The sequence below is a fragment of the Musca domestica genome, unplaced genomic scaffold (assembly GCF_030504385.1).
Source record: "Musca domestica strain aabys unplaced genomic scaffold, Musca_domestica.polishedcontigs.V.1.1 89, whole genome shotgun sequence".
Lineage (NCBI taxonomy): Eukaryota > Metazoa > Arthropoda > Insecta > Diptera > Muscidae > Musca > Musca domestica.
In genome coordinates, this window is record NW_026712430.1 from 1,883,171 (window position 1) to 1,910,738 (window position 27,568).

The window sequence follows — 27,568 nt, forward strand, 5'->3', positions numbered from 1 at the left end:
TCAGATGCTTATCTCCAGTTCCAAGTAGAATTTCAAAAATTTATGTTATGTTTATGTTGTTTTCAGGCGATGTTGTAATATACTTAGACATTTTCACCGGTTTTCGAGTAAATAAATTACAAACAAACAAAAACGTACAAACACTTTCCTCTTTTTAAGGTATAGGTATGGGTATGTTTCTAAGTGGAATCTTCATTCTAGCCAAAATGGTTTCAGATCTGCCAAAACTTTACCGCAAATTGTACCGCTGTAAGGTGATATTGTCGGTCCCGCCCGATTATAGCCTTTGCTTACTTGTTTTAATTTGAGAAGATACGACATTTTCGATATTAGGTAAATTGTGAATGTTGTTTGATCCGTATTTGTATAAAATATCTTCTCGATAACGTTTTACAGTATTATATAAATTAAAAACTAATATGTTAATTACTGCAATGACATCAAAGTTACAATAATAATTAAAAATATATTATTTAAGTAAGAATTAAAGTTACTTTTTTCTTCATGTATCAATGAATTTTTAGAAAGTTTAGAGTTTTCACAAATTAAAATTATTGGAATAAGTAGATAATGAAATACTTAAACTTTAATTTGTTGATGCTTTATGAATACTTGAGAAAAACTCATGAAAACAGACATGATCAATAAAAAATACAAAAGAAAATAATGTATAGGAAATATTAGGCTTGTGTACATCATCCGAAATAGTTCTAAAAATGTTCTTCAAAAACCCATGAAGAATAGTTTTCTCTCCCAAAATTTCTCATTACTTTTTTATAAATCAGACGTGTGTACATTTATATTGAACGGCATATATTAATGAAATTTACCCGATGATGTTCAAAGGCGATTGTCATCAATGTCTGGCAACACTCAATACCATTTAACGCTCATGGGCATCATGAATTATTGGATGAAAGCAAAAGAGCGAATGAAAAACCACACATTCAGTTTACGCCGGACATCGTGTCGAACGGATCATTCGAATAGCGAAGCGCGCTAATAAAATTCCACGGTAATGAAATCGAAGACAAAATGGAATAAATCAATTACGCTTAGAGTGGTGGTTCTGTTTAGTTATCTATATATATAAGTAGAAGTGATAAGTGGATGGTATTAAGAACAATTTTGTGAAATTAAAATATGATGATAGTGGAGTATAATAAATATTGAATTGCAATGAGTGTCAATTAATGGAAACTTGAATATGCTGTAATTAAATGTGAACTAAGAATATCTTATAAAATTTGTCATTCGGCCACAAAATTAAGGCAAAAGAACGAAGAAAAAAAATATTCTAAAAAAGGTTTAAGTCGTCAGATTTGTTAAGCTAAAAAAAATATTTTAGCCACGCTAAAAGATGCTACTAACATAGTTTTTTTTTTAATTGATACATACTTATTTATTCTATATTTTCTATAGGGCAACATAATACAATAAAATATTGAGGTAGATGAGAAGATTCCAGTACTGTGTGTTCTATATGTCTAATATTCATATGATTGCTAGACATTTCACATAATTCTATACTCTTTCTAAATTCAAACAAAAAGTTTATATAACTATTATATACATACATATACAATTTCAAGATATTGACATTTTTGCCTGTAAAAATATAAATAAAAACCGTGTTTGGTAGCAAATACGATCATTACTTTGGTATTTCGTAAGTAGCCGCTGTTGCTATTTTTGTATAAGAACATAGATTGTGAGGAAATACGAAGATAAATAGCAATGTGTAAAAAGGCTACACTATAGATTCACTAAGAGTTTATAATTCCATCGTTTTCCTTACTTGGAAAAATCTGCTCCTTAGTCGTTTTAAATACCTTACAAATTGTGATACCCAAAATGATTAAAACAAATAAACAAAACAGTATGTATACTTTAGGTGATCGAAAGTAATTGTGTCAGCCGATTAAAATTGAAACAAGTAAAAAAAACATTAAGTTCGGTCGGGCCGAATTTATAATACCCTCCAACTTTACCATAAAAGTATCTTCATTAAATGTTATATACATTAAACTTTATATACCAGTAAGACCGTATGCATAATGCAGTTAAACTCATCAAAAAAAAAAAAAATAATAAATAAATAAATAAATAAATAAAGTGAGTGAGGCCGTTATATGGGGAACGGGAACCTCTATAGACAATGTTATACTTCAAGGATTGTCGTTTATCAAATCTTCCAAAATACTAAATTTCAAATAATTATGTGGGTAAATGTGACTAGGATTATCAAAATACCGAATATGGGTGGGTATCGTTATACGTGCGCTATAGGAAAACGTGGAACTAATTATTCAATGTTCTGCCACTGGGCTAGAGCCAATTATGAACTGAAAATACCAATTTTTATCCAAATATGGACAGGAAGCGTTATATGGGGCTATACCAAAACGTGGACCGATAATACCAACCATCTTAGATACAATTCAAATTGTTCTGCTAAATTTTGATGCTCTACGTAAAATAATAAAAACGGACATCGTTAAATCGACTTAGAATTTAATGCTGAATATATGTATATATATATATATACTAGCTGGCCCGGTCCGCGTTGCCGGCCCGTAGTTTTTGTCTATTATGCATATTTGTCAAAGCATAATTATTCACAGATATGACTGATATAAGTGTTTTAAAATACCTGTACCCATATTTAAGCCGTGGGCTTCAAAGGTGTGGATGTGCTATACAAATCTATTAAAAAGTATATATCAATCTTATCCCCATGTAAGGGATCAAATTAATTTTTAGTATGGTAAAAATCGTAGCAAAATCTTCCAGTGAAATGAGCAGTAATTTGGAATTTGCTGTATTTTGTACACCTCATAATTGAGCGCTGAATGAATTAAGAATAGCCAAAGTTAATTACTTTTTTAAGCCATTAGCACCTCAGATTGTCCATTAGCGTTCTTATAAGTCCCCCTAACCATGTCGGTCTGTTTGTCCGCCAAAAAGTGGACTTGAGGGGGTACTATTATATGGAAAAAATTCTAAAATTTGTAGATATGTTCATATTTTTGTGTAAGTTTTCACCCCCCAAATACACATTTTTAGCCAAATCATTTGAAATATGGTAAAATCAGGAGATACTTTTACATGGGCACTACTCCGAGACATCGACCTACATTGAAAACATTCTTCTAGCCCTTATAATCCAATATGACAAATAGAGACCAAATCAAAAATTTAACAGAACAACATAGCATGTCAAACTGAAAAACATTCCGCGTGATTTAAATGAGTAAAAATAGTTTTATCCACCATATTATCATATAGATGTATTTCCCAAATCTACGTTTCCAACCAATATTCTCTTGAGAGTTACAAATTCAATAGAATACAAAATTTTCTTTTCTGACCACACATTATATGTGAAAGTGGACTTGGGGATACTCCAATGTGGGGACTTTACTTAAATAAATTCCTATGTGGCAATTATCTGTATGATGGTTCCCTAACCCCTTAGAGACAAAGATGCCAAATAAGGGCCAAAATATGAAAAAAGTGGCCAAGACCCCAAAAATAGCTTAAATCATATGATGGTTATATAAATATAAAATCCTTATCCGTGAGTTATGATCGATATCATGACCTGCAAAAGTGATTTAAGGTATCTTGAATGTTTGGGAAGAATTCCTGGAAGGATAGAAATCCTTTTCTTACTAAAAGTCCCACTCGCTCTATTATTTTGCACCCTTTAAATTTGGTATTTTACTGATTGTACTTCCAAAGAATTTTGCATTTTGAGCTCTCATTGGACGGATTATTGTCACATGAAAGAAGTAGGTCCACGCTTTGAAATGAGCTCCATTAGGCTTTTTCTGTCATTTTTGGTTGTTTAAATGTGTTTGCAAATACAAATTAAAAAAAATGACAAAAGAAGAATAGCAAATTGAAAAAATCTTCAACTTGTTCGCTGATTTATTACAGCAAATGTTTAAAGACCCTTACTATTTTTTTAAAATTCGATTCCACTGAAAATCTTTTCGATTTTTTCCCGATTTGAGAATTTTTGCAATGAGATCTCTTTTTCGTTATTTTTTTAGCGAATTTGAAAAAGTAATTATCTTTTAATTAATAATTATCTTTCTTTTGGTGTGACCGCGTTAAATTATTTCGATATCATCTATTCCGTTTCGCCACCATATAATTCGTTATTACACTTCCATGTAACCCGCCATCAATTTCAGTTCTCAAGAAATCAAGTCAATTAAATAAATTGGTTTTAATATTCGAATTCAAAAATAAAAAATAAAAAACACTACAAATGTACATTAGAAAAAAGCCAGTCAAAATAGAAAAAAATCATGCAAAATAAAACATTACTATTGTACATTTGAAAAGTCAAAATGAAAATGTTAATATATCACATTTTTACGCGATTTTTTTGGATATTATCCTTTTCGGAGAGGAGACAACTCCTAATTTGTGTGAATTGTTAAAATCAGTCCAGCGGTTCTTAAGTTATAAGCGTAGTAACTAACACAACTTACATTTATATATATAGATACTAGCTGGCCCGGTCCGCGTTGCCGGCCTGTAGTTTTTGTCTATTATGCATATTTGTCAAAGCATAATTATTCAAAGATATGAGCAGTAATTTGGAATTTACTGTACTTTGTACAACTCATAATTGAGGGCTAATTGATTTAAGAATAGGCAAAGTTAATTACTTTTTTAAACCCATTAGCACCTCAGTTTGTGCATTAGAGTCCTCATAAGTCCCCCTAACCATGTCGGTCTGTTTGTCCGCCAAAAGGTGGACTTGAGGGGGTACTATTACATGGAGAAAATTCTAAAATTTGTAGATATGTTGAAATTTTTGTGAAAGATTTTCAACCCCCAAATACACATTTTTAGCAAAATCCTTTGAAATATGGTAAAATGCGAAACATCGACCTACATTGAAAACGTTCTTCACCCCTTATAATTCAAGATGACAAATAGAGGCCAAATCGAAAATATAGCAGAACAACAGAGCATGTCAAACTGAAAAAAAATCACGTGATTTAAATAAGTAAAAATAGTTTTATCCACCTCATAATTGAGGTCAGACTGATTTCAGAACAGTCAAATATTATTACTATTTTACACCCATTACCGTAATATGGGAACTAATTTTATTTGTCATTTAAATTGTAAATTGGAGACCCCATAAAGTATATATTTTTCATCATAGTATAATTCAATGACGATTCAACAAATATTCGGTCCCGTGCTACTTTCTTATATTTGTAATTTGTTCATGTTTTCACAATTTATTTCATATAGTTGTATATCCCAAATTTACGTTCCCAACCAATATTCTCTTGGGGGTTACAAATTCAATAGAATACAAATTTTTCTTTTCTGACCACACATTAGATGTGAAAGTGGACTTGGGGATACTCCAATGTGGGGACTTTACATGAATAAATTTCTATGTGGCAATTATCTGTACGATGGTTCCTTACCCCAGGGTAGCATAAATACAATTTTTTAGTGGTCAAGACCAATATTGGCCCTACTCCGAAAATTTTATGCGAAGAGGTTCTCTACCCCCTTAGAAACAAAAATGCCAAATAAAGGCCAAAAATAGAAGAAAGTGGCGAAGACTCCAAAAATGGCTTAAATCATTATTTCTGATCGATCATGACCTGCAAAATGTTCAGGAAGAATTTTTGGAAGGATAGAAATCCTTTTCTTACTAAAAGTCTCATTCGCTCTACTATTTTGCACCCTTTATATTTGGTATTTTACTGATTGTACTCCCAAAAATTTTTGCATTTTAAGTTCTCATTGGACGGATTATTGTCACATGAAGGAAGTAGGGCCACGCTTTGAAATAAGCCCCATTAGTCTTTTTCGGTAATTTTTGTTTATTTAAATGTCTGCGCATCTTCCAACTGAAGCACGATGTAGGCCCTGGAGTTGAAAGGTAGATGTCAGTTACCATCGTATTTCGCACTTATTTCATTATTTTTGGTGAAAAATTGTATATAGTGAAAATTTTTTCTTTATTTTGTCCACAAAAAATCCACTGAATTCAATATAATAATACAAATTGAAAAAAATTGACAAAAGAAGAATAACAAATTGAAAAAATCTTCAACTTGTTCGCTGATTTTTTACAGCAACTGTTTAAATATCCTTACAAAGTTTGTCAATAGAATGTACTTTTATTTTAAAATTCAATTCCAATGGAATTTTTTTTTCGATATTTTCCAGTTTTGAGAATTGTTGCAATGAGATCTCTTTTTTCGTGATTTTTTTTAACGCTTTTGAAAAAGTAATTGTCTTTTAACTTTGGTGTGACCGCATTGAATTATTTCGGTATCATCTATTCCGTTTCGCCACCACATAATTCGGTACTACACTTCCATGTAACCCGCCATCAATTTCAGTTCTCAAGAAATCAAGTCAATTAAATAAATTGGTATTAATATTCGAATTCAAAAATAAAATATAAAAAACACTACAAATGTACATTAGAAAAAAGAAAGTCAAAATGAAAAAAAAATCATGCAAAATAAAACATTACTATTGTACATTTCAAAAGTCAAAATGAAAATGTTAACATATCACATTTTTACGCGATTTTTTTGGATATTATCCTTTTCGGATAAGAGACAATTCCGAATTTGTATGAATCATTAAAATCAGTTCAGCGGTTCTTAAGTTATAAGCGTAGTAACTAACACAACTTTCATTTATATATATAGATATATATATATATATATATATATATATATATATATATATATATATATATATATATATATATATATATATATATACATATATATATATTTATTTATTTATTTATTTATATATATATATATATATATATGCTGAATATATATATATATATATATATATATATATATATATATATATATATATATATATATATATATATATATATATATATATATATATATATATATATATATATATATATATATATATATATATATATATATATATATATATATATATATATATATATATATATATATATATATATATTCAGCATTAAATTCTAAGTCGATTTAACGATGCCCGCTTTTATTATTTTACGTAGAGCATCAAAATTTAGCAGAACAATTTGAATTGTATCTACGACTGAAAACAAAAATTTAAATTCGCAAAAGTTTGTGTATTAAAAAGGGTATCGAATGTGAGAGAGGAAAAGCTTACCTTCCTGGGGAAGATACCAAAAGGAGTAGCCCAATATATTCCATATTTTCACTAAATCTAATGTAGGCGTAAGATTAGCATTGTGCGCTATTAAAATAAAATGATAACCTTTTGTAGGGGAAATATTTCAAGTTTGGTATTTGAAGTTCGTAATGGATACTACAGCCTAAGACAGAAAATTGTCTGTGTACCGATATTCGGTACTCAGTACCAATCTGGTTAAAATGCAATAAATAAGTACTTATATAAAGTCTTTTTGTGGCCGATCGGTAAACATGAAGTTATTTGAACGAAATTTAGTGGCCGAATGACTTTGTCTTACATGCCCTTTTAAAAGAGCATGATGAGTATGTAATGAGTATTCTTGCTGGGGTCATCATAGCCTCGTTTCCGTGAGCAGACCCAGTCTCTCTCCCCTCCGTTCATTGATCTACAATAAGGAAAAATATTTCTTTACAATACCTGCTCTTAATATCAAGAAAAAATGAGTATATTTTGTGAAAACATGACCCTGATCTCGTGGAATTAAAATCCACTTGGCAAAAAGTTGTTTCACACAACTCTAAGCTTTGCTTGATTTGTTATAATTGTCTTATATACTAAGTTGCTGTGTCAGTGAATGGTATCAAAACATCGTTCCAGCCTATATTAGCTGCCGATTTTTTTTTTGCTAGCTTACTCTTAATTCATTTAAATCCTACCTCGAAATCGTTGCGAAAAATACGACACTAACTGCAGATTGAATTAAAAAAACATTTGTCAAGTTTCACTCACAGATAAACATACAACAGTTGACAGACTTGAAGGTGTTTACGCCCAAAGATTATTATAATGGTCACATATTAACTCATATATCAACTCATACAAATTAAAATTTCGAGTGCTCGTGTGTGCTTTTGTACATGATTGTCATAATTTCATTAATATAAGTATGTTAGATATTATTTTTAACTATATAAAGTCGGAAACATTCTCGCTATATGGCACTGTTCAATCTTCAAAGTTCAAACGTTCTTTATATTTCAATGGTACATTATTGATGTTCATTAAATTTGAGTGGATCCCCTTAATATCCACATGGTACATAAGAACGCCGGTCACTAATCTGAGGCAAATGACCGATAGTTTATTTTTCCTCACTCATTGTATGTAAACAAAAGTACATATGTATGTAGATATGCTCATAGATATAAAGTTTTGTTTTCGCGGTCGATGTGGTTTCAAAATAAATTCACAACATGATAATGAAATGACATTGTTGTTGTGAACATAATTTACCTACATGATCATTAGGTGGTATTTAAGATGATGAATAGAATTGTGACACAGATTTGTTCAAGTGTTTTTTTTTTTTTTTCAACGAAATCATATTCATACTAATATTTTTCTATTTTCTAACTGTTATATAAATGTTTCCCCATAAAATTTAAAATTGTGTGCAATTTAATAGAACATAGCTCCCAATGTCTACCATAAAATAATTTTAATAAAAATTCTATGACCGCCCGATTGAATGACTGCACTTCAAAAGATATTTATGGTAGAAATGCAAATATTTATAATTAGATATCCGCACAACTGAACAGCTACAAGTATAAGTGGTTATACTTGTCATTGGTTACTGAATAGCTTTATTTATGTAAATTAATTTTTATTTTTTCCTTCATTTTCATTTTTTCTAGTACCCAACTGCCATTAGAAGAATTCAATTGAAAATGCCACCAGCCAATTCAACGACGTCTGCCAACTATGTTGTCGATATTCGTTCGGACACAGTGAGTCTACCGACCAAAGAAATGCGCCAGGCCATGTTAGAAGCTGTGGTGGGTGATGATGTTTATGGTGAAGATCCAACCGTTTTGCAATTGGAACAAACATCCGCGAAGCTATTTGAAAAAGAAGCCGCCTTGTTTGTACCCAGTGGTACTATGGCGAATTTATTGGCAAGTATGTACAAAATATAATTTATTGGAAGGGAATGTTTTGGTTTGCCGACAATGCGTGTCAGGTATATGTTTAAAATAATAATATTTAGCAACAAAACTGGATTTGTATTTTTAAGTGGCTCAGAGCTGATTTTATTATTGTTAATTCTTTGTGTGTACTTTATTAATGCAATAGATGGTGGCGGGATAACCGGTTTTTTGAATCCGTAAAGAGCATTTTGCAGAATAGACAAATGGTTTTCTCATAATTAAAATGTATATTAAAGTAATTATATTTACTTTAAACTATTTTTATATTTGTGAGAGCCCAGAAAGTGAGTTTCACTCTGTATTCGAATTTGAGCTTGTGTACTCCTCCGAGTGGAAAAAAAATATCGATCATTCTCTCTTATTCGAGTGGCGTAGGATAATAGAGAATGAACTAAAATTTGTAAATATATTAAACTAACTGGCCCGGTCCGTGTTGCCGGTCCGTACTTTAATAAATCACAGATTTGACTTCTGTAAGCGGCACAACTTTTATTACAAATAATGACTCTATAGTAATTTCTAAAAAAAAAAAAATATATATATATATTTATATATATATATATATATATATATATATATATATATATATATATATATATATATATATATATATATATATATATCTTCTATCTTCTTCTTCTTCTTCTATATCTATAAAAGAGGAAAATGTTTGTACGTTTGTTTGTTTGTTTGTAATTTATGGACTCGAAAACTGCTGAATAGATTTTTCTGAAAATTTCCATATATACTGCAACATCGCCTGAAAGTAACATAGGCTATATATATTTTTGAATTTCCACTTAGAACTGGAGATATAGCATCAGAATCGGAGGTACCTCCCAAAAATTTAGATTTTATATGCACATATCTATTGATCGGTTAAAGATACAGTCTACAAATTTGGAATGTGTAACGGAATTTGGAACAAAAATAAGTTTGCTAAATTATATTGTAATCGGTTCAGATTTGGATATAGCTCACATATATATTTTCGACCGATTTCGTTCATTTGATGCCTCAAACACAATATGAATGTTCGATTCCAATGAAATTTGGAATATGTGACGGGATTTGATCCGAAAACAAATTTGTCAAATTATATTGAAATCGGTTCAGATTTGGATATAGCTCCCATATATATTTTCGGCCGATTTCAAGCATTTGATGCACCAAACACGCTATGTATCCCCAATTTCAATGAAATTTGAAACGTGTGATAGATTTTATCTAAAAAAATTTATTTCCCAAATTATATTGAAATCGGTTCAGATTTGGATATAGCTGCCATATATATTTTCGGCCGATTTCATGTATTTGGTGGACCAAATAAGATATGTATGTCCAAATTTAATGAAATTTAAAATAAGTAACGGAATCGGGAGCAAAAATGAATTTTTCAAATTATATTGAAATCGGTTCAGATTTGGATATAGCTCCCATATATATTTTCGACCGATTTCATGTATTTGATGCACCAAACACGCTATGTATCTCTAATTTCAATGACATTTGGAATCTGTAGGGGAAATTAAAACGAATATACATTTGTCAAATTATAGTAAAATCGGTTCAGATTTGGATAACTCTCATATATATTTTCGACCGATTTCATGTATTTTATGCACCATGCACGATATGTATGTTCGATTCCAAAGAGATTTGGAATATGTAACGGGATTTTGATTAGAAAATAAATTAGTCAAATTATATTAAAATCGGTTCAGATTTGAATATAGCTCCCATATATATTTTCCGCCGATTTCACATATTTGATGCACAAAACACGATACGTATTTCCGATTCCAATGAAATTCGGCATGAGTGGCTAAATTTGGTACAAAAATAAATTTGACAAATTATATTCAAATACGCTCAGATTTAATTATAGCTCCCATATATATACTCAGCCGATTTCACATATTTGATGCACCCAAAGCGAGAAAGACGAAATCTGGCACCAGAAAAAATTGCCAAATTTTATTGAAATCAGTTGAGGTTTGGGTATAGCTAACATATGTGTGGTTACAATAATAAATGTGACAAATTAATTGGAAATTAGTTAAGATTTGGATATAGCTCCCATATATATATTCTCGGCCGATTTCACGTATTTGACGCACCAATTTCAATGAAATATGAAAGGTGTGGCGGAATTTGGTGTAAAAGTAATTTTTTTAAAATTATATTTAAATCGGATCAGATTGGGATATGATTTTAATAAGAACCATTGACCCACAACGCCTTAGGCTAACACTAAAAAACAACACAACAATTAATTTGAAATACGCTTATTACGGCGAAGTATGTTGCTATCTCGAATTCATTAATTGCAACAGAAATGCCACTCAACTTCAAAAGATTGCAGTTTACTGCACGCTTGGTATTTGCTATGAAATAAATAAATCCGAAGGACAAACCTTTCGTGTACGTATGTCATGTTACTGTTTTTCTAATGGTTTTGTATATTTACGCATTAAAGTAGTGCAATAATTTATTTTTTTTTAATTATAAAATTTGTTTTTTTTTAACCAACATATATTCGTAAATAAAATTTTGAATGCATATAAAATCAAAAGGGGTAGCGAAGCGCACCGAGTTCAGCTAGTATATATATATATATATATATATATATATATATATATATATATATATATATATATATATATATATATATATATATATATATACATATATATATATATATATATATATATATATGTATATATATATATATATATATATATATATATATATATATATATATATATATATATATATATAAAATTTTAATAGATGTTCACCTACCGTCTATTATTTTAAATAGCCTGATCCAATTTTTCAGCCATTGGCTATAATTTGAGATTTTATTTTTAGATTTTATATTTTAGAAGAATTTAAATTTGATTTAGGTTTTCAGTACCAATAACTGTTTCCGCTAACACATAAACGCCATATATCAGGACCTATTTGTTATTGATACAACTATCTCCTTTATGCATATGCCTTCTATGTTTTGACGTTTTGTGCTTAAGTGAAAGGTCGAATAAGTGAGACAAAACATATTTCAAATAGTTGAGATCAATTCTAAGTTTATTTGGTGTAATTCTTTTATTTTGATGTCATACACAATTTTGAGTAATTTAATGTTTATATATCTCTATAAAAGATTAATAACAAGTATACCCTTTTACATTGACACTTAGTTTATATTAAAAAGGCTACCAACTTTTTTTACAATTTTTAACTTTTTTTTAATTTTTTCTTAAATCACATCAATGGTATTACACCCCAAAGACATTTGAGCAATTTACACAATTTATTCTGTTTTTCACCGCATGTCTGGCTAATGAACTTTAACCTCGCCATAAATTAATACCTAACACTACATCTTATCGTTTTTATTGCCATTTTTATTATTTTCTATTCCAGTTATGGTTCATTGCCATCGTCGCGGCACCGAAGCCATCGTTGGTGACATTTCTCACACATTCCTTTACGAGCAAGGTAAGAACATAATGAAATACCCTCAACTACTAACTTTTCAAAACATTAATTATCACTTCTCCATTAAATTGAACTTCTTTAGCGGGAGCTGCACAAATTGCCGGTGTACAATTAGCCACGATAAAAAACAAACCCGATGGCACCTTTTGTCTCAGAGAAATGCAACATAAGTTACGACTCTACGATGATTGTCACGAACCTGTTACGGCACTGGTAGTTGTGGAGAATACCCACAACATGTGCGGTGGAAAGGCACTGCCTTTGGAGTGGTTAGATGAACTCGCGGCAATATGTAAGGATCCCGTCAAGACAAATGGCAAACGCATTGCCCTCCACATGGATGGTGCTCGCATTTTTAATGCAGCCACATATTTGAAGGTGCCCGTGTCGCGCATAACCAAAGATTTCGATTCGGTGTGCTTTTGTCTGAGCAAGGGACTGTCGGCACCGGTGGGTTCTGTATTGGTCGGCAATAAAACATTCATTAATGAGTACGTATTGTTTGGGGTGCATAGTGTTAAAACTGTGTGGAGGGGCCAGGGGGTTTGTGTAAGAAGTCAAGAAAGAAGCCATGCAAGCAAAAAGTAGAACAATTACTGTAGAGGGTAACGATTAAATGTAGTAATCCTAAAGGTGTCGTTTTGTCATGTGACTAATGATTATTTGTTAACTCCTTCCAAACGTTTTATTTAGTTCCCCTTAGAGGTTGGTCGTACATACATAACCTGCACCGAAGACCGAAGTTTTCTTGCCCGCGTATGAGACATTGAGGATAAATGCTTTTTAAATTTCAAAATTAACAAAAATTGGGGAATGTATTTCCCTTCACTGCGACCTACTTCTTCCTCCGAAGAGATTTTTTGTCTTATACAACAATATTTTTTTAACTTTTGTTATAAGTCCTTTTGGTCTTCTCTAAAGAAAAACATTTAATATTTGGTCTTCTAGTAGAATCCCTTATAGTTTCTTTTATATAATATTTTGGTTTCTTATGAAGACTTGTTGATCTTCCACAAAATCCTTATATTATTTATATACGATATGAAATGTTGGTCTTTTGTAAGAAAACCTTCCTATTATGAATCTTCTGACGTTCTACTTGTAGGCCTTTTTTTTGGTATTTTATGAGAAGATAACTGGGCATTCCATAACATGGCTTTCTGCCCTTTAAAAATCTGATATGTGGCCTTCTTTGAACATATCTTTTGTTGCTTTTGAAATATTATAGTAGACACATAGAACAGGTTAATGTTTTGCTATAAATTAAAGAAGAAGACATTTTTGTAATCAACTGGATGATATTTTGCATTTCTATAAAAATAGATTTTATATAGCGATTTTTAATTTTTTATACCCTACAACATAGTATGGAGGGTATATTAAGTTCGTCACTCCGTTTGTAAGACCACTAAGCACAATTTTAGACCCCAAAAAGTATACATATTCTTAAAATAAAAAATATAAAATTCTGTGTCGATTTAACGATGTCCGTCCGGCTATCCGTCTGTGGAAATCACACCAAATGAAGTAGGATTATAAAATTTTACTCAAATGTATATTATGTCTGCAGGACTTTTGGTATTGAAAATGGGCCATGTAGGTTTACTTTTTGGTATAGCGCCCATATAATTGTACCTCTCCATTTTCGGTATTTTGGCGATTTAAGCGACATTATTCACCGGGAGTGTTTCAAATTTGGTATTTGAAGTTCGTAATGGATACTTAAGCCTATGATAGAAAATTGTCTGTGCAGGTCCACGTTTTGGTATAGCGCCCATATAATTGTAATTGTAAAGCCACATTATTCACCGAAATTGGTTTTGAAGTTTCGCATTTGAACATTGTCATGGCTTATGACAAAAGTTGATACTTAAGCCTATGATAGAAAATAGTGTGTGCAGGTCCACGTTTTGGTATAGCGCCCATATAATTGTAATTGTAAAGCCACATTATTCACCGAATTTGGTTTTGAAGTTTCGCATTTGAACATTGTCATGGCTTATGACAAAAGTTGTCTATGGAGACGTACGGCTACACTCGGTATTTTAAAGATTTTAACAGAATTTTTAACGGAATTTTTTTTTATTTTGTTTTTATACCCTACAACACTATGTGTTGGGGGTATTATAAGTTTGATTGGGCCAGAATTTATGTAACACCTCGAAATATTGGTCTCCCATATAGGAAAGTATATATGGATCTTCCTAGCTCGCCGAGCTGAGTCGATCTAGCTATGTATGTCCGTCCGTCCGTCTGTCCGTCTGTCCATGTTAATTTGTAATCACTCTACAGGTCGCAATTATGGTCCGATCTTCACGAAATTTAAAATGGAGGTGGGGCTAGGGTCAGAATAGAACCCTATTTCTTTTGGAGATGATCGCATAATATTTGGGGGTCGAAATGGACCAAATACTGAAAAAATATCGGATTTTGCAGTAGCAATATAGGTCGCAATTATAGACCAATCGACGCGGAATTTCGCATGTAGCTAGAGTTTAGGACGGGGAAGAAGCCTACCAATTAGGTTGGTCATCGGATAATATTTAGCGGGTAAAATAGACCATATATTTTGTGTTGAAAAAATTCAACATAGTGGTGAGTGTGTGATAGTGTCTATCTGGCTTTCCTTTTCACTGCAAATTTCAGATCATTAAGCTCGTCTCGAAAGAGAAAACAAACACTTAAATCATAAAACATATGATCTTCGCCCTAATAAGGCAAAACTCAAAAATTCAGCCGAGCCTGGCTGTGGGATTTGAACCGCGGACCTCTGTGTGCAGCCAACTAGAAGTTGCCGTCTCTACGTTCAGAGCCATTAACCCGTCTTCCTAAAGCAGCACTAAAACAAGTGTATGCATTGGAAGCAATGTAGTTGTTGTGGACAAAAAATCCATCACTACAAAAACAAAACGTTGCTGTGAAAAAGATCTGCCAATAGAACTTGAGTCGAACCTGGAGAGTTTCTAGTGTATAATTCGCATATGCTAATTTGCAATAAGTTCGAAATATATACTACTTTCCAGAGAACGGCCCTTGTAAGCCATCATCCACATCAAATATGCCTGATGAGCCGCTTAACCAACGGCGAAACGCGTCGCATAGTGGTGAGTGTGTGATAGTGTCTATCTGGCTTTCCTTTTCACTGCAAATTTCAGATCATTAAGCTCGTCTCGAAAGAGAAAACAAACACTTAATTCAACATTTATCATTTAACGGCGAATATTTTAAATCCCGGCGAAATCATGACGAAAAGTCATGACAAGGTTACTTCTGATCTTTACATTGATGTTAACATCCAACAAATCGGATATATAGCAAAATATGTGTGATATATATGTCTATCAAAGAAGATATGCTTGAAAGATCTCTTATATTTCGAGAACGGCTGAACTGATTTCGACAGTTCTAATTAATTCAGAATGGCCTCTTGGCAGGAAACAAAAAACGTCTAAAAAATCGTATAAAAATATCTCTCTAAAGATGAAAATATGGATTTTGTTACATTTTCTCATATTTTTTCAATTTTGTCATATTTTTGGCATATTTTCATTTTGAATTAAACATTTGGTAATATTTCTACAGCTAACAAAACTAAGTAGTTAGGATATCAGGATATCATATACAGATCGCATTTATGGCTCGATCTTTACGAAATTTTGCATGGGTATAAGATGAGGGTCAGAATAGAAGCGTACTCTTTTTGGAGATGATCGCAATATATTTAGGGGTTGAAATGGACCAAAAAACTGCAAAATTGTCAGCAGGTCGTAATTATCGCCCGATCCTCACGCACATTTGAATGGGGGTTACCGGACATTGCAAAAGCCATATAGTTTTGGATGGTCATCCAAAAATATTCAATATTTGAAATAGTTTGCCAACTTTAGTAGACAAAATACGAAAATGTTTATTCCAGTGACTTTTTGGAGAATTCACAAATACAGGAAAGACGCACTTCTGACTATTTCGTTATCGCTGATTTCGTGGAAGAATATAGTCAAATGTCTGTATCTCATATAGATGCGTTTCAGTCAAAAACCAATAATAAATGTTAATCTTTTGCCACTTCTGAGAGATTATAGGTCCTTGGGAAATATTGGTTCCATATCTAGGAAGACCATTTACGTGCAACATCTACCAATAAATTGGAAATGAGCAAATTTGTTTAAGTTGCTATTATTCGAAAATTAGAGAAGGAAACCTGATGGTTTTCTTTTATAATTTGTCGCAATATCTTGTGGAATTCTTTCGAGTATCTCGCCCATATAAACAGTATCGTTTATTATAGTGTTGTAGGGTATTCAACGGTCGGCCCCGCTCGGCTGTAGCCTTTGCATGCTTGTTTTTTTTTTTTTTTTGAAAATTGCCAAATTCGTTTCACATGGTGAAGGGTATTCAAAGATTCAGAATGGCCTCTTGGCAGGAAACAAAAAACGTCTAAAAAATCGTATAAAAATATCTCTCTAAAGATGAAAATATTGATTTTGTTACATTTTCTCATATTTTTTCAATTTTGTCATATTTTTGGCATATTTTCATTTTGAATTAAACATTTGGTAATATTTCTACAGCTAACAAAACTAAGTAGTTAGGATATCAGGATATCATATACAGATCGCATTTATGGCTCGATCTTTACGAAATTTTGCATGGGTATAAGATGAGGGTCAGAATAGAAGCGTACTCTTTTTGGAGATGATCGCAATATATTTAGGGGTTGAAATGGACCAAAAAACTGCAAAATTGTCAGCAGGTCGTAATTATCGCCCGATCCTCACGCACATTTGAATGGGGGTTACCGGACATTGCAAAAGCCATATAGTTTTGGATGGTCATCCAAAAATATTCAATATTTGAAATAGTTTGCCAACTTTAGTAGACAAAATACGAAAATGTTTATTCCAGTGACTTTTTGGAGAATTCACAAATACAGGAAAGACGCACTTCTGACTATTTCGTTATCGCTGATTTCGTGGAAGAATATAGTCAAATGTCTGTATCTCATATAGATGCGTTTCAGTCAAAAACCAATAATAAATGTTAATCTTTTGCCACTTCTGAGAGATTATAGGTCTTTGGGAAATATTGGTTCCATATCTAGGAAGACCATTTACGTGCAACATCTACCAATAAATTGGAAATGAGCAAATTTGTTTAAGTTGCTATTATTCGAAAATTAGAGAAGGAAACCTGATGGTTTTCTTTTATAATTTGTCGCAATATCTTGTGGAATTCTTTCGAGTATCTCGCCCATATAAACAGTATCGTTTATTATAGTGTTGTAGGGTATTCAACGGTCGGCCCCGCTCGGCTGTAGCCTTTGCTTGCTTGTTTTTTTTTTTTTTGAAAATTGCCAAATTCGTTTCAAATGGTGAAGGGTATTCAAAGTTCGGCCCGGCCGAATTTACAGCGTTTTTACTTGTTTTATTTTAACAAATCGTTTTGCTTCTGCATGAGAATTTTTTTTATTTGAATGCAATTTAGTGTTCTATAAGATGTGGTTTAACTTTTAAAGATGGAAGTCTTTGAAGTATTCTAGAGTCCCTATCTTTTATACAAAATTTTTGTCTTAATGTGCCTATAAGAATACTCTTCAGTATTCCATAAGAACAAATATTTAGTTTATTTGATTTTTTCAAAGAGGATCTTTCGGTGTTTAGTCTTTAGAGGAAAAAGTTTTTGTCTTCTAATTTTCTTTTTTTAAATAAAATATTTTCGTATTCAATAAAAATATCATTCGGTTTTATATTAAAAGGCCTCTTGATCTCTTCTATACGCAGGCCTTATGATCTTCTACAAGATTATTTTTTGGTCGTTAGGTTTTTTATGATAGACTTTAGGTCTTCTATTAGACAACTTTCTGGCTTTGCAACATAAGGCTTTTAGGGTTTCTAAAAAAATAAATAACTTCTCATATAACATTTTTGAAGTCCTATAAGGAAACGGGGTGACCTTATTTTGGAAAATCTTTTTGTACTCATTCAGAAAAGCATAGTGCTGATGGACCTTAGGTTGCCTTTAGAGGAACAATTTGCGAACAGCAATAAGAAAGTCTTTCAGCTTTCTTAAAACTATATATTTCAATTTTTTAAAATAGTGTTCTGTCCTCGACAAGAGGATTTCTAATCACCTTTAAGACGAGATGGAAGATTTTTTTTACTAAAATACAGTCGGTACACAAAACTGAACTTCATAGACATTACAACAGTTTACTTTACTTTATTTTTCTTTCTAATAATCATTTACAATTGACGGATGTGTGAAATGTCTCATATAATACTGCACTTTATTTATTTGTTCATATTTATTTTGTTATTTATATGTATCATTCTTTACAGAGCTCGTCGTCTGCGTAAGGTCTTGGGTGGTGGCATGCGACAATGCGGTGTACTAGCTGCTGCTGGCTTAGTGGCTCTTGAGACAATTGTACCACGCTTGAATGAGGATCATCAAAGAACAAAACGAATCGCAGAAGGTAATTTATAAAAAGACAAGACCCGCAAATAAACACAAGCACGCAGACACACACATGAATACACAATTTAGCCTATCACACCTTGGAGCCTGTTGGTAAGCAGCTTCATTTGTCTCAGCCACCCCATAACTTCATCTGTCCGTTTGCGCTATCTGCCCTTACAAAAGGTTTATGCATTCATCCGTTTATCCATTCCATTTGCATGGTTTGTAATACCACGGAGGAACTTTCTACAATGGTTGTATGTATCTGTGTGGAATGTGTATGTTTGTAGAGTTGTGTGGATATTCTTCTGTTTCATAAACTGCCTAAAGTGGCACTTTGTACCATAACACACTTACTCTAAACATTATTCACCATTTCGTTATTGTTCCTTTTGCTGAGTTTTTTCTTTGTTTGCTTCATCTTCGTTACCATGATAAAGCTGGAGAAAAAGTTGAGAAAATAGCTAGAAAGTTTACAAGAAGTAATAATTTGTTAGTCTATTTTGTTAATCAAATTAAAAATTTACCAATTTTGATTTGTCATTTCGAGTAACCAAATGTCCAATGGGTTAGAGTTCCAACCAAGGGCAACAATATTACAATAAACTTAGCTGTCTTTACACTGTTAGGATTTGACTTAAAACACAATATATATTTTAATACCAAAATAGCTTTCACATGGGTTAAATTGGCATTGGTTCCAACATTTTATAAGCAAATTCCAAAATCTATTGACATGGGTGACATGGAAATGTGGTCTTAAATATCGCACAATGGATTATAGCTTATTATAAATAATAAGATGACTTTTTAAGCTATCCTGAATCATTTCATCCTTTATTATTTAACCACCCTCGTTTTTTGTAAATAAACTGCAGTGAATGACGTCTTTTTGTACTTTAATTGCAATTCGTTGTGCCGACGAGTTATGTTCTTTTATTTTCTTTTTTTTGAATTCCTTTTGTTTCATTTTTTTATTTAGCATTGTGTGTGTGTGTGTGCCTTATACTCATTCATTGTATTTCATTTTGTTCTTTCTATTTTATTTCCGTTTACTACATCTGCCGGTCGTCTAGCTCTGTTTAATATACACAGCCCCAACATTTCCGTTGACCTAGCCAATGTGCACTCAAATATTCTGTTGATTCATATGGTTAATCCCAAAGTAACTGCCGATGAGTTTGCCAAACGTCTGGGTACAGTAACAGCTCAAGAACTGGCGGATGGCGTAATCACCAGCGCAGAGGATGGAGCCAGCGGTATTGTATTGAAGGTCAGTGCCCGTGACTGGGCATATGCACGCATTGTGCTGTATCATCAGATTACCGATAAGGATGTGGAATATACAATTAAAAAGTTTGAATATGTCGTCAAGGAATTTGATCGTCAGTTGGCATGAATTGACTTTGAGCGATGACTGACAATCAGATGTTGAACGTCCCATGCCATGTCATTTAAATATAGAATTTTCTCGCCCAAGGGAAAAGTTTAAAAAAAGGATTATAGTCTTAATGTTGTTGTTTATTGAAAATGGGAAAATAAAGGCAATCTTGAGTGATGTTAGAAAGTTGGAGCAATTGATTCATGTTTGTTGAAAATTGTGATTCATGTTAGGGATCATTTATTTTGTGTTTCAGTGGAAAAGAAAAGTAACATTAAAACTTTTGTAGAAAGATTACTGTACGTATCTCAAAGATATATTTCGTTCATTTAAAGCATAAAGTTTTGGTACTTCTATCCTTGGCAATAAGGATGTAAAAAAGCAATATAAATAACACACATAATAGAGATAATTATGTAATAAATCGATTGAAAACTTTTCAAAGGTAGTCAATCCATATTGCAACTGAGGTCAATGTGAACACATTAATATTTACTGTGAAATAACATATATATCCTAAAACTGTGCAAATATGACTTTGATAAAACGAATGCTAATATTTCTTTATTTTCGAATTGTTAGCAAAGACTTCCTAGCATTGCATTTTAAGGTAAAATCCCCTAAAAGTTATGTTTACTTTGACCTATGTCGTCGTTTTTTGCTTTGAAGAGAAATTGGTGAGTGTCTATTTATTATGTATTTATATCGTTTAAGTGACCTGGTTTGCAATATATGAGATAAATGATTTTTCAAAACTACCCTCTGTGGGGTACATAGCAGAAGATTTTGTTTTTTCCATATTTAATTTAAAATAATTTGAATAAAACACATTTGCTTTTTATGGATTTTAGTTTTATTATTTTTTATACCCTATAACACTATGTGTTGGGGGTATTATAAGTTTGATTGGGCCAAAATTTATGTAACACCTCGAAATATTGGTTTCCCACATAGGAAAGTATATATGGATCTTCCTAGCTCGCCGAGCTGAGTCGATCTAGCTATGTATGTCCGTCCGTCCGTCTGTCCGTCTGTCCATGTTGACTTGTAATCACGCTACAGGTCGCAATTATGGCCCGATCCTTACGAAATTTTGCACGAAGGTGGGGTTTGGGTCAGAGTAGAAGCCTATTTCTTTTGGAGATGATCGCCAAATGTTTAGGGGTTGAAATGGACCAAATACTGAAAAAATGTCGGATTTTGCAGTAGCTATACAGGTCGCAATTATGGACCAATCGGAATTTCGCCTGTAGCTAGAGTTTAGGGCGGGGAAGAAGCCACCCAAATTGGTAGGGGTGGTCATTGGATAATATTTAGCGGGTATCTTTTGTGTTGAAAAAATTCAAAATTTTTCATTAAACCGCGAATATTTTAAATCCCGGCGAAATCACAAAGCCATGGCAAGGTTACTTCTGATCTTTACATTGATGTTAACATCCAACAGAACGGATATATAGCAAAATATGTGCGATATATATATGTTTATCAAAGAAGATATGCTTGAAAAATCTCTTATATGTCGAGAACGGCTGAACTGATTTCGACAGTTCTCATTAATTCAGAATGGCCTCTTGGCAGGAAAGAAAAAACGTCTAAAAGAATCGCATAAAAATATCTCTCTAAAGATGAAAATATTGATTTTCTAACATTTTCTCATATTTTTTCAATTTTGTCATATTTTCATTTTGAATTAAACATTTGGTAATATTTCTACAGCTAACAAAACTAAGTAGTTAGGATATCAGGATATCATATACAGATCGCATTTATGGCCCGATCCATACTAAATTTTGCATGGGGATAAGATGAGGGTCAGAATAGAAGCCTACTCTTTTTGGAGATGATCGCCATATATTTAGGGGTTGAAATAGACCAAAAAGTGCAAAATTGTCAGCAGGTCGTAATTATCGCTCGATCCTCACGCACATTTGAATGGGGGTTACCGGACATTGCAAAAGCCAAGCAGTTTTGGATGGCCATTCAAAAATATTCAATGTGTGAATAGTTTGTCAACTTTTGTAGACGAAATACGAAAATGTACATTCCAGTGACTTTTTGGAGAATTCACAAATACAGGAAAGACGCACTTCTGACTATTTCGTTAACGCTGATTTCGTTGAAGAATATAGTCAAATGTCTGTATCTCATATAGATGCGTTTCAGTCAAAAAACAATAATAAATGTTAATCTTTTGCCACTTCTGAGAGATTATAGGTCTTTGGGAAATATTGGTTCCAGATCTAGGAAGACCATTTACGTGCAACATCTACCAATAAATTGGAAATGAGCAAATTAGTTAAAGTTGCTATTATTGGAAAATTAGAGAACGAAACCTGATGGTTTTCTTTTATTATTTGTCACAATATCTTGTGGAATTCTTTCGAATATCTCGCCTATATAAACTGTATCGTTTATTATAGTGTTGTAGGGTATTCAACGGTCGGCCCCGCTCGACTGTAGCCTTTGCTTACTTGTTTTTATTATATACTTTTGAACTTGTGCTTATATATATAGGATCTGTCCACTTAGGCCACATCTGATTTACTTTCTGTGAGAAGTATTACACTAATTTACAGCGGAAATTTTTCAAACTCATATTTTGCTTCGCAAAATATGTTGGCGAACGTAACTACACTTTTGGAATAATAATTAAAAAGTCTGATGTTTCGGCAACCGATCAAGAAATAGTTTAACACAAACTAACAACAAATTCTATACGATGTTGACATATTAAGGCGTCGCTCAGAGGGTGAAATCACAAAAAAACAGAGATTAATTGGGAAAATGAAATTTGTCTTTTGGAAAAAATCTATATATAAAATCTATAAAAGTATGTTGTGTTATTACTACGCTTATAACTCAAAAACCGCTGGTCCGATTTTCACTATTCAGACAAATTTGGAATGGTCTTTTGGCAGACAAGGATAAGGAAAGTACATTCTATATTGAATTGTACATTTTTTATTGTATTGCATTCTGAATGCATAATATTAAAAATGAAATGAGTGTGCAATACGATGTTAAATGGCGATCTTTTATGTCTAAAATTTGCATTTAGCTTTTAATTTCAGGACCTACATCGTGCTTCAGCTGGAAGATGCGAACACATTTAAACAAACAAAAATTACCGAGAAAACGTTATGTGGCTCATTTCAAAACGTGGACCTACAACTTTTATATGACAATAATCCGTCCAGAACTCAAAATGCTAAATTTATTGGAACTGCAATCAGTGAAATACCGAATTCAAAGAGTGTGAAAATATCAGAGCGAATTGTACATTAAGTAAGAAATGGATTTATATCATTCCAGAAATTCTTCCTAAAATTTCAAGATAAATTCTAAATCGTTTTGCATATGGGTTATAACCTTCGTTTAAGGGTACAACCCGATTTCAAGTATATTTTACAATTTAACAATATTATTTTCAATTTTCGAAGTAGGGTCCATCTTGGTCTTGACCACATTCATCAATTGATTTGGCTAAAAATTGTAATAAATTATTAAAAATTGTATTTAAGCTACTCTAGGGTACAGAACCATCTTACAGATAATTGTCCTCATAGACATTTATTTAATTGTTGTCCCCATATTAATGTACCCCCCAGTCCACTTTCATAACCAATGATTAAAGAATATTCATTGGGAACGTAGATTTGATATGTACGTCTATATGAAACAAACTAAGACTCAAATGTCAAACTGGGACTCATTCAGCCGGAAATTGTGGCAGAAACATGAAACAAAATACGAATATTTGAAAGCAGCTTTAATCATCATAGGATTATACTATGATGAAAAATATGACCTTTATAGGGTTTCCAACGCCCAATTTAAATGACAAAAAAATAATTCCAATCTTACGGTAATGGGTGTAAAATAGTAATTATCTTTGACTATTTTGAATAATTCTGCCCTCAATTATGAGGTGGACAAAACACGCAGCACGTTATTCCAAACGTTGAAAATACAATTTCTAAATTACAGCTCATTTATTTTAATGAAAAATGTTGCTTAGATCTTTACAATAGCAATTATAGATGTTCTATATCATATAGGTTTTTAACACTCAAATTAAAGCCTATAGCTGAAAAATAAGTTCAGGCTATCCAAAATATCTAAAACTGAACGTGAACATCTATTACAATTTTTGCCATGAATATTTATTTCTATTTAGAAATTAATATGGGGTCATTACTTACAATAAAAATTTTGCCGTTTACATAAGTCAGATCTGTGATTGTTATGCTTTAAAAAAGGTGCATTAAAGACTAAAAGTACGGGCCGGCAACGCGGACCGGGCCAGCTAGCTTAATATAATTCCCCAAATACCGTCGTTACAGCGTGCATATTACGGCTGCGGAGGACAAAAATAAAAAATCGGATGAACAATATATACGGGAGCTATAGTTTGACATTCCGCCAAATCGGACGAACTTAGGTATGGGAGCTTTATCAACATTTTGGACGATTATCTCCAAAGTCCTACTGAATCTTTTGATTAGTGCAAAATTTCATGTCGATCGGGCAATGTACTTTGTACCTGTTCTTTTTTTTACAAAAATACATGGAAAGACGGACGGACATGCTTATATCGATTCGGAATGTGATTCTATGCAGATCATCAAAAGGAACTGTGGCTCTATCTCGTTGCCCATTGCCTGTTACAAACAAATACATAAAGACATAATACCCTGACAACCTTGTGGTGTAGGGTATAATAAAAGGAAAAATAAATTTTCAGCATTTATATTTAAGTACAGACCCTAAATAAAAAAGGCGCCTAAAAAGATGGTCCATTATAATATCGTTACTAATTGGTCCATATTTTGCTTAGTAATGCAAAGGTTAAATATTAGAATTAAACTGTGCGACAATTTTTTGTACACTCCGCCATTCATAGAGGGTATAGGGACATTTTTCAAAGTAGTTGTCTACAAATCCATACTAAAAGTTCTTCTAAGCAGTATTTAGAATTCGTAATGGGTACTACATCCTATGCCAAACAAAATTCGTATACATGTCCACGTCTTCGTATAGCCACCACCATATAATGGTATTTCCCTTTATTCGGTGGTTTAATGATTATATTTACATTTTTCGCAGGAATTGTTTCAAATTTCGTATTTGAAGATCTTAATAGGTACCACAGCCTATGAAAAAAATATTTATACTTTTCTATGTCTTCGTATAGCCACCATATAAAGGTCATCATTTTGTTGAAATTGTTGAAGTTTCTCCCAAAAATTTTTTGTTTGTTTTCATTCAAAAATTGCACACGAAATCCAAAAAATTATGAAAGTAGAGCTAAAAATACGAGATGCGTGTATCGATGTCTTGAAAGTTTACATCACAAAATATCCTAAATAAAGGGTGCAAGTTTCGACAATCTTTTACATTTTTTTAAATTGTCGTATTAAGGAATTCAATATTCAATACCGTCGCTTTTATTTTTAAAGGTTTTCTTTACCTCATGGTGGTGGGTCTTAAATGTTAGAGCCCGGCAGAACTTAAGACATTTTTACTTGTTCTTGTTCGCTTTTCGAAATGTCATAATATAATAATTGGCAAAATCTGTCTAAATATTACTTCTTGCAAGGCTAAATTTGTCAAATAAATCGTTTTTGAATAGTGGTTAATTTTAACTTGTGTACGCCTAAGAGTATATGGTTTTCTAGAAATGTTGCAAAACTGTCTTTGTAATTTCTAAAATCGAGCTATATAAAAGTGTCAATATACTCAATAGCTTTGAGACGCAAATAGATCTATCGTATGGAACATAAAGTTAAATTATTGTATTTTATATACCAGTTAGTTTAATAATATTTGGCCGGCTATTACCATGACACCGTTTTCCTTCTGTAAAACACAAGTCATTGGAATGCCCATCCTTCCACACAAATGACAAAAAACAACAATAGATATTTTCTTTTTTTTTTTTGTCAATTCATTAATTAAATAATTTTCACGAAATATACAGGTGTGTTCCGTACATTTGACTTGAATGAGAAAAATATTGTGAAAAGGGCAAACTTAATATAAATACAAAAGGACAATTTGTTATGTCAACAAATTTATGTCTGTTTATTCAGCCAAAGTTTTTCAAATCACCACTTCCTCAAACTTAAACAATCACAGAACAAACATTCAAATATTTTCCCTGAACTACCTCTGATGGAAGTTAAAATTCTAATTTATTAATGTCAAAGAAAATGTTAAAACGAGGAATAGATATACAAGGACATGCCATTAGAAGAGAAAATGTGTGTGAAAACTTAAATGGGACCAGATGTGTGTACCTATAGTATTATACAACATTCCAAGGTTTTTTGTTTTAAGTTGGTAAACTTTAATGAAGGAAATATTGAAATGTGAATACCGTGAAATAATTGAATGTGATTTATCGAGATGGAAGGTAAGGTATTAGCAATATAAGACTGGAAATTGAGGTAATTTTAAGTAGTAAAATTGGAAACTGAATGCTTAGCCAAGAAATTGCTGGTATTTCTAGAGAATGTTTGTGTAAGATAGCAAGGCTCAATAAAAAAGGTTGCTCAACTTCAAAGAAACTAGCAAAATGCAACTCTGTGCTGAGTCTTATAGTGTCGAATAGACTTTCAAATATACAAGAGTTGACTTTGTTTACTTTTTTATTTTTTTTTAACAAAACAAGAATGGAATTTTGGGGTTATTCCACAAGATTGAATCTAAAATAATAGAACAATAAAGTTTTATCACAAAATTCTACAATTTGTTACGCATTTACATCGAAAATTTTCATTTATTTTGCAAACAAATTTGAAATAATTTCAAATCATTGTATTTTTTATTCAAAATTGTTTTGAATACATACATAAAAATACATAGATATAAAAATGTGTATATGTTTTGACAGAATAAGGATACCAAAAGAAAAGGAGGGAGTTTTGGAAATACATACTTAAATGTACCAATGGTACTAAATTTGGAATTAAAAATGTGGTTATTGAGATAATGTGATATCGATGTTTTCCAAAAAGAAAATTTTGGGGGTAGCTTTGTTCTACCTTCTGTAATT

At 31.9% G+C, this 27,568-nt stretch overlaps 1 protein-coding gene across 1 annotated transcript; it reads left to right on the forward strand.

The window, feature by feature from the left end:
- The first annotated feature begins 927 nt into the window (after window positions 1–927).
- Window positions 928–20,707, forward strand: LOC131806788 (uncharacterized). Its single transcript, XM_059131458.1, has 6 exons — window positions 928–1,015; window positions 8,874–9,138; window positions 12,597–12,671; window positions 12,754–13,162; window positions 19,010–19,146; window positions 20,207–20,707. Exons 2-6 carry the CDS (start codon window positions 8,907–8,909, stop codon window positions 20,527–20,529), a joined length of 1,176 nt encoding a protein of 391 aa, XP_058987441.1. The 5' UTR covers window positions 928–1,015; window positions 8,874–8,906; the 3' UTR covers window positions 20,530–20,707.
- The last annotated feature ends 6,861 nt before the right edge of the window (window positions 20,708–27,568 follow it).